Source organism: Sciurus vulgaris, assembly GCF_902686455.1.
Source record: "Sciurus vulgaris genome assembly, chromosome: 18".
Taxonomy (NCBI): domain Eukaryota; kingdom Metazoa; phylum Chordata; class Mammalia; order Rodentia; family Sciuridae; genus Sciurus; species Sciurus vulgaris.
This window is the reverse complement of record NC_136479.1, coordinates 25,525,737-25,540,208: the sequence shown is the minus strand read 5'-3', so window position 1 is coordinate 25,540,208 and position 14,472 is coordinate 25,525,737. Positions and strand designations below refer to the sequence as shown.

Genomic DNA, 14,472 nt, shown 5'->3' with positions numbered 1-14,472 from the left:
CCGTATCTTTCTGTCCTCCTCTCTCCCATACATTGTGTTCTGTGATCCCAGTGTAGGCAGAAAGCTGTGTCCCTAGGCCTCTTGGCAGCTGTCAACACTTCTAGGGTGTGTTTGCCCCACAGTGGAGCCCCCCTTTGCCTCCCCTGACCTGTCTTGTCTCCTCCCCTAGGCTTGTGGCCAGCTGGGGTTCTGCACCCCTCCCTACCCTCCTCCCACTCCCCTCACCTACTGCATCCTGCTGGGTCTCAGCCTCATGTTTGTCTCTCCTTCCCTGTCAGGGATTTTGTGCAGCAGGCTTGGGTCTCACTTGTGTTCCTGAAGTACCAAGCATGTCCCTTGCACTGAGCAGCCCTCCCTCCCGCTGGTGACTGCAGCCTGCGGTGCTCAGATACAGAGCTCTAGGCTTTGCTGGCTTCAGGCCAGGGCTCTAGTATCAGCCGAGCTGCAGCAAGAGGCCAACTGGGACTGATTGCCTTGGCTTATGAGGCAAAGGGCCTTTGCCCCTTTGCCTTCTTGGACTGACCCCATGTGCCTGCCAGCAGCACCTTCCCCCACCACCCCCTGTACATCCCTCTCCTTTGTGCTGGTGGGTCCCTATGTCTATCTGTCCTCCGCTGCGGAGTGAGCTCCCAGGCACAGCTGAGTGTGCTATGACATTGGGCAGATGGATGGAAGCCTGGGAGATGGTAGAGCATGGACTAAGTAAGACCAGCAGTGTGCAGGATCTCAGGACTTCGTTTCTAGAAGTCTGATCTCAGGGCAGTCGACCTTGGTGTCCCTTCTGTGCAGTAATGTGTCACTTTGGAGGTTCCTGTGTCTTCAGGCTGGGAGACTGAGAGAGACCTGGATGCAGAGCCTGTGGCATCAGATGTGCCCCTCACCCCTCTTCCTAACATCTAGTGAACTTTGCCTCACACCTGGGTTAGAAAAGCAGAAACGAAGAGTTAGTGCTCTCCTGTCCCGTGAATTCAGCACCAGCTCACAGAGGCCCTCGCGGCTGCCCCGTCTCACCCGCAGTTGATTCCTGGTGCATCCTGGTGTCCCCAGCCAGCGGGGGCTGCTGATGTGTGCAGCCGAACATGAACAGCTTAGGAAGCTGTGGGAGAGCTCTGTGTGGCCGAGCCCACTCCCTTGTGTGGGGCCTCTGTTCTGAGGGCTCTGTTGCTACAGGATACAAGTGTGGGGCTGACCCTCAGTTCTGGCTGGCGGGTAGGCAGGCAGGCCCCACTATCAACCAAGGCCACAAAATTCTAAGAATTCTACCAGGTCCCTGTCCTAGCCCCATCTCTGGCTTGTACTGTGACAGTGGGTGAAGCCTCACCCCTTGAAATCTTTGTTTCCTTCTCTAGAATCAGGAGTGGGACCCTTCTGGGGCTCTAGAGTCTGAAACCATGACATTGAATTTCTGGGAAGAGGATCTGACATCTTTCATCATGGTCTCTGAGGCCCATTTGGGGTGAGGCTGAAGACTGGGTGAATTAGGATGGGGAGAAGCCTGGTATGCACAGGAGGCCATCCTAGGAAGAGGTCCCATGGGAGTCCCTGCCTGGATGGTTCTGGTTTTCAAAAACCCTCTGTGTGGTGTTAAAGGAGAGCTGCAGCTCTGTCCTGACCTTTAGTGTGGGTGTCAAGGTCAGGAAGTTTTAGGCTGGATGGAATAAATGTGTGTTTCCACAAGGTGATATGTGATGTTTCCTGCCATGGCGGAAGCAGATGGCAGTGATCTGGGCAAGACATGAACTGAACAGGGACAGTACAGGAGCTTTCATGTCCTTTTGCAACTGGGGACATCTCACTATCCTCAGCTCCACTTGCCTCTGCTTGGTCTTGTCATTTGATGTATCAGTGAAGCATACGTATCACTGGGGCTCCACTCTGTTTTATGTCCTGCTGCTAAGTTCAGTTTGTACTTTATACTCCTGTGCACCTGCATAGTCCTCTTTATGCATTTGGAAAACTTCATTCTGAGAAGGGGTCACTAGGTGAGTGCCACCCAGTGATCACAGCCGAGCTCTGGCAAGAGAGCCACTCAGCCCCAAAGCTTCTCTGACCCCCTCCACACGGAGCTGGACAGGGTGGCCGCCTTCCCTGTCCTCCAGGAGCTCACGTATGCCTGCCTGTGAGCGCCTCGACGACAGAGCCGGCGTCCACCTCAGCATCTGCGCGGGCCAGTGCCTGCAGAGACTCAAGGCTGCTTGTCCTGACACCCTGTGCCCCCTGTCAGATGGCAGCTTCCTGATGGTCGATGTTCAGGTCTTCTCACGTTATTCCAATTTTAATCAAGATGTCTCAGAAGAGGGGAACTTTATGGTCCCATTTGTGCCATAGCAAGGAAGGAACCAAATGCCACTCACATCCTGGGCTAGTCAAGTATTGTGTTGGGGAGGAAGATAGAGTTAGCCTCAAAAAATTTAGTAACTTTTATATTCATGTAATAACTAGCTGTAGCTCTGTTTGTGTCTCATCACTACAAAGACCCTGCTACCCTCTTGGTCTCCTGTGGGATCCTGGGTGTGGTCTTGTGCTTATCTGTGGATGTTACCCTGGGAGGATCCTGGCAGGGCACTCAGTGTCCCTAGGTTACCTCCCACATCCGTCTTTGCTTTTATAATTGTCTCAAAGACAGTTTTAAAATCCTCCTTTTGTTGTTCTTATTTTTTAGGAAAAGAGAAAAAATTACTACTGTGAATTACTCTTGCATTTTAACAGTTGGAGTAATAAATCTGATTAAGGTCTACAGACTGGCCATGATCTCAGAGAATGTTGAGGAATGCAGGCAATTAAATGAGCACCTCTTAACTCTGAACCCAGGCTGGGTCTGAGGAGATGGAGGAGGTGTCATGGTTTGGAAGCACATGCAGGGGACAAGCTTTCCTCTAGACCTGAGTCTGTCACCAGATGCCAGCTTATGGGGAGGACATCCAGCTGCCTCAGCCTGTGCAGGGCTCACATTCTTCCCTCCCAGAGTTGCTGTCACCTTGGTCACTCCTCACAGTGTTGAGTGTACTCAGTGGTTTTTGAACAATATGATGACCACCTGGGCCCCGGGATGAGAGGTGAGAGGAGGGCCTGCGTGTCTGGCCTCTACCCTATGTGGCCAAGCCTCTGTACCTCTGGGACTTTGTCCTCATCTGTCAACTATCAGTCTGAATGGCCTCCTTGTCTCTTCTGCTTCCTCACAGGTGCAGGGAAGGGGAGGGTCACACAGCCAGAATCCAAATGCCCACTCAACCTCGTCCCCAGGGAAAGGTGCACCCCTCAGGTGCCAGTGCTTGATGTTGCAGTGGGACTGGGGAGATGGGTTATACCTTACAGGGCTCCCTGGTGGGCTAGTCATGCTTTGGGACCCCTACCCCACAACTCACCCTGTGGTCCTGCTCCCACCTCAGTCTCTTTGTCAAAGCAACACTGGGGCAGCTAGATGGCCACCCTCTCTATACACAGCCTGCTTCCTGATTTGTGGTTCAGTGCTCCTTAAGCCAGCATGTTGAAGTTCAGTCACACCACATGGTGAATAGGTTTCTGGCCAAGAATCTGTACAGGAAAGGAACTGGTCCTGGGTCCTGTGGGTGTGACACTGTGATCTTGCCACCAGAGCCCTTCCTCAGCCCTTCCTCAGTCTGTTTTGGAGCATGAGTTGCCTGTCTGTTTCCCAACTCTGTTTCAAGGTCTTGCAGATGGTTTGATTTTGCTTGCCTAAGAGATTCTAGAGCCCTGACTTCTCCTTCCATCCCTCCCTCACAGGCCTGGGGACCTCACGGTAGGACACCCAAGGGCCATGCATGCCTTGCCCCCAAGTCCCTCCCCATGTAATCCCCAGAAGGTGGTTAGCAGGCAGCAGTGTATGTTCCTGGGATTAGAGGTGACCAGTGAGGACTGAGCTTTGGTTTCCTGCATGGAGTATGGGGCTGCACAGAATGGTTTCAGTAAAGGTTCCTGATTTAGTGTATCTCTTTTCCTGAGGTCACTGTCATGCCCACCTGAGGCCAGCAGACTTGACAGCCTGCAAAAGGGCAGGGTGGGGAGGAGAGGGCCTGCCCCTTGTGCAACGCCCTCTTCCGTGGTATCAGCCAGACAGATCCCAGTTGTTCAGGACTCCAGGTGGATCAGGAGGGACACTCGTAATGGCATGCAGGCTAGTGTCTTGTGCTCCAGGTTGGGGCCCAAGGAAGTCCTGAGGGAGGTGCTCCTGCCCCAGATCTGCCTCCTAGTAGGACTGCGTTGTGTCCAGCACTCAGCCATTCTTTTTCATTTTCCTACTTGTGAAGCCCAAGGAAATCTGGCAAAGGCAGGAGGTGCAGACCATGACTGGAGAAAGATAGTCCTAGAAGCAGGGCAGAGGCTCAGCTCTGCTACAGCCAGGCACAGCTCTGTGGCTTGGCTGGGCCCTGCGCTGCCACGGAGCAGTGGACATGACCACTCGGCAGCTGAGGAAGCAGGCTGGGGGTGGGCCTCCTGGATCCCTGGACTGTTGGCTCCGCCTTCCTAATCTACTCTGGTTTAGTGAGCCCCAGCAGTGCCCCCTCTCAGGAAGGTACTGGATCATACTCCTCTGGACTCCAGGAGCATGTGCCTCCTCCCACAAGGCAGGAAGCAAGGGCATGCAGGGTAGGACCGCTGAGCCTCAGACGCAGGGCTGGGGTCTACCCTACAGGAACCCCTCATCTGCCTTGGCCAGGCTGTGGTATGCAGTGGGGTGAGCCCAGGGTCATCAGGTCTTGGAGCCAAATCTGGAACGGCTCCACATGTGCCACACACATCAATTCAAAGATTTTGTGTGGGAAATGGATGCAGAGTTCTCTTGTGACCTCTTGTGCTCATCCTGGGGCACTGACCGTGATCCTATGGGGCCACCGGATCTTAGGCTCATGCTGCCTGACTTGGGTGTCCCTGCTATGGCCAAGCCACGGGTCCCACAGCCTTCACACACTAGGAGCAAGTGTTCAGTGAGGACATGAACCAAGAGCAGAGATGAAGGCACGGGGTGCTGGCGTGAGTGCGCTGTGTGCCTGTGTGTGGGCTGGTGTGTTCTAGGTCAGCATGGGAGGGTCCAGGCCATACTGAGGTCTTCATCTGCTTCCAGCTGAGCTCTAGGCCTCCAGCTCCTTCTGGAACTGCATCCTGTACATCATATTCTGAAAACAAAGCACGCCAAACAAAACCTTGCTCTGTACACAGAGGTGAACATTGATCAGTGAGGCACATGGGACTCTTGAGCCCTGGACATGGGGTCTCTGGAGCTGCTTCCATGCTGCTGGTAGGTCGGGGTGAGAAGGAGAAGCCCTTACCCCTTCACGCAGCACTGCCCCATCAATTGAGTGTGCACTGGGGTTTCCACACCAGGAAGAGGTTTCCCTGGCAGTAGAAATGTTGCAAGCCCTTCCTCCAGTGAATGAGAAGTGTTTGGGGTTCTCAGACCCCCTTGGCAGCTGGCACAGGCCAATACAGCCTGAATCCCACTTGGAGCTTTCTCCACTACTCTCCGTAATTCCAAGAATGCTTCACTCAGTGGGCGCTCGAAACCCTAGGCACTGACAGCCCAGGCAGCAGCCCCTCCCTGCCCATCAGGAGAGTACCCCTGCTCACACCGTCCCAGAACTGGGGCTGGACAGCTCCTTCACCTGCAGACGAGCATCACAGGCTGGGGTCACAGGCTGGGGATGATGGCTCCCAGCTTCCAACTATGCAGATGGGAGCCTTCCCTCACTCTTGGGAGCTCCAGGAAAACAATGGGCCCTTTCTCTGCACGCCAGGTTCCTCAGCCTCCAGACACAGGAAGCCCCTGTTGATCACGTGAAGCCCAAGTCTGGGGCCAGAAGCAGTGGCAGGACACCTGAGGCCAGGGCATGCTGGCCTGCAGCCTGGATCTGGAGCACCCGGCTCTGTGTGCACTCCCAACCCCATCTGACCTTAAGACTTCAAAGTAGTCAGTCAAGGTTTCAGCCAGGGCTCCAGACACCCTCGATGAAGTGTGCAAACAAATGACCAAGCACGCCAGGGTGGGCCACATCCATGTCACAGCTGCACTTGACGCTGGTGCTTGCGGCCATATTCCACACGATGACACCAGAGGGAGAAAGTGCTGCCTGGTGTGTCTTTCACGAGGCTGAAAACCCAAACAGTGGGGCATCTGGCTCAAAGACAGTCCCCGGCGCAGCCTCACATGGGAGGGCGCCTGCTGGGAGCCCAGGCTTGATGGGTCCCGTCACGTCAGCAGTCCTTGTGGATGCTACTCAGAGAGAGCCAGGTTTCCAGAGAAGGGGAGCGAAGATTGCTTCTGGGAACAGGCAGGCCACACTGCTGCAGATGTCCTCAATACAGTGTCATGCTTGAATGGGTATGAACTGAACTTTGGAGGCCAGGTTTCTGTGACTGCGGTGGTGTGGAGTGGTAGTCATGACTCTTCTTTATCACCCTTAGAATAGACCACAGCAGATGCACATCTCAGTTCCCCCCAAGAGCAGGCAGGAGGTGAGGTTGGCCAGAGGCCTGGGTGGGTGCCAGGTTCAGAGTTGGGCTCCCTGTTTGAGAGAGGAGCGTGGATCTTTGGGTGCTCTGTCAGCCTCTGGTGGACATGGCAGCCTCACCTCTGAGGTCTTAAGTCTCATGTGGACCGTCACTCAGCAGAGAGCGGCCGCATTCTCAGAACACTGATGTCTGCCCCACCCCCTGCCAACTTCATCTGCTTCTCACTCTGGAACCTGCAGGTACCACCGCACCAACTTACCTGTGGGGAGCCAGAGGTAGCCAGCCCTTTAATGCATCTTACCTGAGAACATGCACCTGGCCATGAATAGAAGAGGCCGAGGAGCCCCAGGAGACAGAGAATTACCCTGGGCACAACTGGTGGCATGGGGCTATGGGGGGACCCCAGTTTGGCACAAGTAAAGTGGTCAGTGAACAGTGGCCTGGGACCACAGGCATGCTGGGAGCAATAGCCCTGGTTCACCTGGCAGTCTGCCTACCTGGGGAGGGCCTCCTGTCATACTGTACTCCCTGCTAAGCAACGCCAGGGTGAGACAGGCTAGGAGCACAAGCTGATATCCCCAGACCCCAAGGGCAGAGCCCTGGGCTGGCAGCATCCTGCAGATGGGGTGGTGCAGCCTGTGCTCACGCTCAGCACCCCACCTGACCGTGGCATTGCGAGGGCTCTCTCCTCCCCAGTAGATTCCCTCACAGAATGTCTGCTGCAGACATCCTGAGTCTGCTAAACCTGTGGAAGCTTGTGTTGCCAAAATTATGATTTTTACTTCCTTTCTGTTTCATCACATCTAGAATGCCAGTGTGATAGTATCAAGATAGGTGGTCCTGCCAAACGTGTGTTACAGGCCCAGGTGCAGATTCGCAGGCAGTGGGTGCCTCCTTTCACTAAGGATGCTTCATTGTGCCCGTGTGGCTTCAACCCAGAGCTGCCTAGCCCATGGAGAATGGCCCTAGCCTATGGGGTGGACACAGAACGAGCCCACTTCTGGGGATGGGCAGGAGGCCTAAAGTGGCCTCTAGAGGGTCACAGGACCAGAGCTTGACCTTATTAGTTCCCTTCCTTCCCCTGAGAGTCCAGTCCCCAGAAGGAGCCCTCAAGGACCTCACTGGACACTTGCCTTCCCTTTACAGGCTGATGTTAGCCTAAGCTACTTAAAACCCTCAGATGAAATCAGATGCATATGGCAGTGGTACGTTAATGCTGCTGCTTCTAATGAAGACCTCCTTTTGAAAGTCCTCAGACCTTGGCAGCTGGAGAAAGCTAGCTCTATATTGGAGAGGTGCGGAATGCCTGCCTCTGGGCATGGTGGCCCCCAAAGTCTGGGTGGGTGTGTCTGCTGCCTCCAGCTGCTAACTTGAGAGTGACAGCCCTGGTGGGCCGGTGGAGGAACACAGCTGGAGCACGGGCCCGTCTTCTGCCTCCACTCTGGGAACACTGGCATGACAGGAGGTAGAATGTGCTGCTTCTCTGGCCCAGGAGTCGGGGTCTCAGATCCGTGCTGGCTTCCTCAGACAGTTGACATGCAGATGGGTCTTTGGCCTCATAATATGCCCTATTTAATTAGAAATGGCAATTGGTGGCCTTCACAATTCAGGAGATTATAACTGTAAACCTCAGCTTCCGCCTTCCCTCAGAGGTCCTTGGGCTGGGCCCGTGGGTACCCAGCTCACACTCCTTGTCCCCCAGTGGCTGCACTTGGTGGGGCTCTCCAAGGAACAGTTTCTCTCCAGGAGGCACTTAACTTTCTCAGGGCAGAACCTGGGCACTAGGCACTGCCCATATTGGGATTGCTGGCAGCTAAAAGTACAGTTGGTTGTAAAGAAGTTACTACTGGAACTTCCAGAATTGTGTGCCTCAGGCACAATAAGGTCTTGAGTGCTGGGCTTTCAGGAAACCAACGGATAAACAGCTGGACACTGCAGGCCCTTCCCAATCCTCCTGTGGAATGGGGCCCTGGCCTTGATCTTGGCTGAGACTTTGCAACACCTTCCTGTGGCCTCTCAGGGAAACTGCCCACCTGCCTAACAGGCTGTCCAGGACCTAGCAAATATGGATGTCCTTTCCAGAGGTCATGCTGGACCTGCAGAGCCCTGGGAGTTCTCAGGGAGCAATTAGAGCTCCCCTTATAGGACTAGACCCCTCTTGTCTGACCCTCTTATCTACAGTCAGCGCCATCCAGAGTCAGAGGCCAAGGCACTGGACTTGGGAGGTAGCCACTGGGTACAAAGGCAGTTGCTTCCACCTCTCCCCACACTTCCCAGTCCTCCCCAGCTTGCTGGCTTCCTTCGGGGTCAGTGCTAACAGACCCCAGGCCTACTGTCTGCCCCCACCCCTACAGCAGCCCTATGGTCCAACTGGATGGACCTTGGCCCTAGTGGTGCCGTGTGGCCTGCTTGGCCACGGGAGCAAAGGCCAGGCCTGTACTGGGTACCAACTGTTTGCTGCCTTTTGGTGCCAGATTTTCTGTGGCATCTGCCCAGTCAGCCCTCTGGGCCTGGGAAATGGTCTCTGATCTTGGAGTTGGTCAGAGGCTGTCCTGTGGGAGCCCATAGCCAAAGAGGCCAGAGTCTCAGGGGCTCAGGTTGCCCCCTAGGCTCCTCTTACCTCGCACACCAAAACACGCCCTCAGGCACCCTGCCCCGGAGGTAGCCTCACATCTCATCATCTACTGACCAGCCTGGGCTGGACAGGGAAGCCTCTTCCACAGGCCCCTCCCCCCAACTGGGCCAATAGCACCTACTGTGTGGGGGGGCTGCCAGCTCAGCCCCTAAAGTCCTGGCACAAATCCCAGCCCTTCTTTGAAAAGGGAGGAGCTAGAGAGAGACATGGTTTTGTTTTAGCAGATTCAGAGTGTCCTAGGGGTGCACATTCTGTGAAGGGACCTGCCAGGGAGGAGGGAGCCCCTCTTCTGTTCTGCTGTGTCTTGTTCTTTTTGTCCTGGGGGTGGGGGCTCTAAGACCTAGGTGCATAGGGGTTCATCCTTCTGGAAAGCGTCCTGGTGGGCATGCTGTGTTCCTGACCCACACCCCATGCCCTTTCTGGTCTCTTGGCCTAGGTCAGTAAACAACAGTGTCCTGGATTTTCCATGAAGGACAAAGTGGGTCACAGCTGCTGCCTTTGTTCGCCCCTCTGCCCTGGCCAGAGTTGTCCTGCTGCCAGTTGATGTTTCAGTTCTTGTTGTCTTCTGTTCATGGCTTCTTGGCCCGAAGTAGCCAGGAATCATTGCTGCAGAAGATAGGGCCTGGTTAAAGTGGCCACCCTCCTTCCTGCCGGGTCTTCACTGAGAGGACCCTTTAGCAAAGCCAGGGCCAGGCAGCAGCAGGTGCCCTCAGGGTTGCTGCCCTCTGGTGGTTGCCCGTGGTGACTGCATAGAGTTTGCGTGTGAGCCTTCTCCCCAAGGAGCCCAGCTGAGAGGGCCATGGCCTGCTCTGCAGGGGCCTGAGAGGTTGAGGCTCTGCAGCAGATCTAGGGAAGCACAGTGGTTAGTTCATTTGGCACATCAGGTCCAGCAAAGCTGAGCCCCACTCTTCCCCATGGCACTTGTCCCTGTCCTTATCAGTCACCTTCATTGTAGTAGTTTCGGCCAAAAGGCCACAGTATGGACCAGGCCAGTCCTCAGGGATGGAGCCTTCTTCCATCATGGTTTTAAAGGCTGGGAAGCTGGTCTGGGTGGTCTCTGGAACTGAACACCCTGAGACTAACAGGCACTGTTCTTGACTTTCAGGGAGAGGCAGCAAGTAGAGTGCAGGACTCAGACCCTGAGCTGTCACCAGAGGAGAGGAGGGTCCTGGAAAGGAAGCTGAAGAAAGAACGGAAGAAGGAGGAGAAGAATCGACTGCGAGAGGCGGGCATTGCAGCAGTCCAGAACCCGCCAGCCAGGCGCTCAGGCGCAGAGCTGGCCCTGGACTACCTCTGTGGGTGAGAGGGGCACACACTCCACAGGAGTGTCCGCCCGCACCACTGTCATAGAGCTCCCGTGACCCCCTTTGCTTATGTAACACCCTCAACCTCTTCCACCCCAGACAGGACCTCAGAAGGGGAGGTTTCCCTGAGGCCTACAGTGGCCTCCTTCAAAAGCCCTTTCTCCAGGGGTCTGGCCCTGCTCAGAGACAGCACTTGGGTGAGTGGTGGGCTGGAGAGAAATGGCAGTCACGCACCTCCCTGAGTGCCCTTCCCTGCTGCTTCACCACAAGCCTAGGGATGGCCAGAGAGCTTGTGGTTCCTGCCATGAGGCAGGCCCCTGGGAGCCTCCCTGTCATGGTACTGTCACAGCCCCATCCTTGGCCGGGGCACAGCAAGGAACTGACCGTGGCTCAGGTCCTCACAGTTTCTCCCATGGACTTGCCAACTGTCCCATCCCTCGCCACAGTTCTGGTTCCTTAAATGTACCCTGCTTCACCCATGCCAGAGGGGACTTTCCCGTGTGCAGTCTGCTCATGTGACCCCATCAAAGCTTCACTGCATGCCCACATTGGGGGTGCTGCCCAGGGCCGAGGCCCTCCACCTCATCCCAGTGACTGGGCTCCTCCTGACCCTACTGCAACCCCAGTGGGAAGGCAGGCCCAGGTTGCAGTTCCTCCCCTGTGGAGCTTCTAGGGTGGGCACAGCCAGTCGGGAGTGTGGCTGCAGGGGCAGGGGACAAGGATTGCTGTTGTTGGGTGGGTGCAGGTGCCAGCAGGGACGATGAAAGCCAGGGGCTGGTGGACAGTGGCAGCCGCACCACAGTGTAAACACACTTAGTGCCTCTGAACTATGCCCTGTGTTCCCCCCCAGACTGTGCAGCTGATTTAACATGGGGAAGGCCAGGTGGCAGCTGGCCAGGGGTGCCACTGAAAGGAGACAGAGGGATAGTCAGAGTGGGTGTCTTTGCACACGCTTCTGGAGTGGACAGAGCACAGTACCGATGCCTGTGCTGCTGCCTACCCTGTGGGGGGACACCCACCTCCCCACACTCACCAACTGGGTCCTTTTTCACTTCTAAAGCTTCCCTGGTTGCTAGCACTCGATAGAGTGACAGGGATGGGTGCCAATGGTTCCCGTGCAACCACGTCCTCTCAGATAAGAGATGGATTCCTATGACGTCACTCAGAGGGGGCAGGGCTGCCTGGTGGGGTGAGTCTGCCCCTGAATGGGAAGACAGGTCCTGACTGCACCGTCTCATTTGTGGAAAGGAGACAGGGCAAGATGGAAGTCACTGGTGCCTGTGGGGGCCTGGCTACCAGGGGCCCCACTTGGACCCCATCTCCCTGTGAGCATGGATGTGGTCACACCTCTGGGCTGACATTGGCAGGGCCACGGGAGCAGTGCTGTCTTCCCTGTGGTCTCTTCTTGTGGGGTCTAGCCACCCAGTTGGAGTGGGACCGCAGAACCTAGGAGCATGGGTCTGGGGCCCACTGCATGGCTAAAGCTGCTTAGCCTTTGTGCTATCAGTGTCCCCACGCCTGCCAGGAGTCAGCAACCACTCAAAAGGCCATTGTGGAGTGGGCAGGCCTGGAGCCCCTGGGTAGGTCCCTGGTCTGGAGGACATAGGGAGCTCCAGCTGTACTTGGATCCAGGTCTTCCCACAGGGAAATCCCAGGCCCGAACAAACCAGGGGAGTTGGTGATGTGTTCTGGGGATCTTCTCAGTGACTGGGTTTGTGTGAGGGGCTGAAGTAGGCACCCCTGGTCTGGGGGCAATTGAGGGACTGAAAGCACCCACACAGTGGCTTGAATAGGGAAGGTTTATTATGTGGGAAGACAGACTGTGATAGGGCCCCGACTGGTGAGCTGAACAAGGATTCCAGAGAACAGAGCAGCAGATACCAGGCCCAGGCTCATGCCCAGAGGAGCCCCGGACCAGAACCCAGGACTGAGGCCCAGACCTTCTGGGATAGGGTTCGTGGGAGCTGTTCAAGGAAGGCACCCCTGGGGACATGGTGCTGCAGAACGCTGAGGGACACTCAGAGGAATGGGACAGAAACTGACCTTCATGTCTCTGCCCCCGTCCTTCTACTTCCCACTGTGCATTTGGCAAAGGAAGCATCTCCAAAGGGCCCACTCCATTTCCTCAGAGCAGGTGGTAGAGGGGCTTGGGGGCTGGCAGGCAGCAAGGTGCCTGGCACAGAGCCTTAGGGGTCTGTTCTAGAATCCAGTCCTCACCCTGAATGTCCCGTTTCCAAGAGGGCAAGTCAGCTACCTGTAGGGACATGCGAGGTGGGGCCTTGACCATGCAGATAGCATCAGTAGCTCAGCCCTCTGTGTGACTTCTAGAGGGTGAGCTGATGTCCCCCACAGCACTGACCCCAAAGTTCCTTTCCCAGACTTGCTCACTCACATAATGTCCCTTCAGAGTGAGCACAACTCTAACAGCACCTGGGGACCAGATCAACTGCTTTAACAAAGGCCAAGCAGTGCAGATCCCCACGGACACTTCTGTGCCCATCCTCTGCCAACTGAGCAGCCCAGACTGGCATGGCCCCCTTCCTTTCCCCTCACTCTCCATGCTTACTGCCAGGCCCACAGACAATCCCTGTACCCATGAGCAGGAGGCAGAGTGGCCTACTCCCCCAGGGGCACTCCCAGCCCCACCTGTCCCAACCCAGCCTCCATTAACCTGCCTAGACACAAGGGAAACCTAGCTGCCCAACCCCTGGAGGAGGAAGGGGCTCCCGGGGCTCTGCCATCCCATGCAAGAGGAGCTTTTTGAAGAAGCCTGAGCCCAGGAAGTTCAGAGTGCTCACTTTAGGGTTGTGAGGTCACAGAAGTGTAGGACTAAAAGAAATGGCCCCAAGGCATCCGGTCTTTATGTCCTATTATAGTGCGGGCACCCCAGATTGGCCGAGGGGCCCCACAGCCTGCTGAGCTGGCACATCTGCCTGACCAGGACTCTTGCCACCGTGCAGATTCTCACCCTCAGCAGATTCAGCTCTTCACCTCAGATGGGGGCTCTCCAAGCGCCCTGGGACACCACAGCCTCGGCACTCAGCACAGGAGGGGTCAGCCAGTGCACACACAGCCTCTGATCCTTCCTCCGCACTCTGAGATGCTTGTCTTGGTTTCCCCAGATGGGCCCAAAAGCACAAGAATTGGAGATTCCAGAAGACGAGGCAGACATGGCTCCTGCTGCACATGTACGACAGCGACAAGGTCTGTGCCACCCCCCGGGGAGAGTCTCCCAGGTGACAGGCCTGTGCACTCAAGGGCCCCTGAGGGCAGAGGCCTCAAGCCAAAAGACTGTCCTGACGGTCCCATGGGGAGCCCAGCCTTCCCCATCCTGTGTTTGAAGAAGCAGAGGTGCTCCTGCCCCTGCCAGGACCCTGGCACCCAGCCTTGAAGGCCCAGGCAAACCTGCCCCCTGTGCAGGCCGCTGCCTGTGTGGGCATGGCTCAGTGCACGCTGCTTTTCAGGCTGACTGGATTTCCTGGAGTGAGGTGGTCAGATACACAAGCCCACAGCGGGAGGGGTCAGCGCCCAGGCCGAGCGCCGCAGGCCACGGTTGTTCGGCCTCCACACTCCCGCGGGCAGCCAGGGCCGCCCCTGCCACACCAGCACCCTGGAGTTTCCTGTTACACGGCTCCAGGCATGTCAGGTGCTCTCTGTGTGTTGGGGTGCAGGGGGCACCTGTGTCTGTGGACAGACCAGGTGAGGGCCATGCCTATCCCACTGGTGTCCCGCCTCAGCCAGGACATCCAGGCACAGATCTGTGACCTGCCATGGTGGGTGTGCATTAGTTTCATGGATCTTGAAATAGAACAAATTCAGAGGACATTTCGTTGGCCCCACAAAGTGGCAGGTCACAGAGATGAGTGTCCACACTCTCTCCCAAGAGTGTCGCACACACTACTCCCAAGAGTAGTTTCAGCTCTTACACTCAGGGCACCGTCACTCAGACTGTGTCTGTCTCCCGTAAGGAAGGTCTCCAACTTCGTGCTTTTGCTGGGGGTGGTGTCCGCGTCCTGATGCCAGCACTGGAACGCTGCACTTTCCCAGTGAATTGGCACCTTGCTG

General features: G+C 56.2%; 1 protein-coding gene across 6 annotated transcripts in view; it reads left to right on the top strand.

Annotated features, from left to right (window-relative positions):
• Positions 1 to 14,472, top strand: part of CHLSN (cholesin) — a 155,433-nt gene that overhangs the window by 137,532 nt on the left and 3,429 nt on the right. For 3 of the 6 annotated variants that reach the window (XM_079120669.1, XM_079120668.1, XM_079120672.1), the window contains 2 exons: positions 10,209 to 10,402; positions 13,530 to 13,611. In XM_079120669.1, the coding sequence (XP_078976795.1) occupies positions 10,209 to 10,402; positions 13,530 to 13,611 (276 nt within the window). Of the gene's footprint in view, positions 1 to 5,233; positions 5,258 to 10,208; positions 10,403 to 13,529; positions 13,612 to 14,472 lie in introns of those variants that run through there. The other 3 variants (XM_079120673.1, XM_079120670.1, XM_079120671.1) reach the window with 2 other exon arrangements.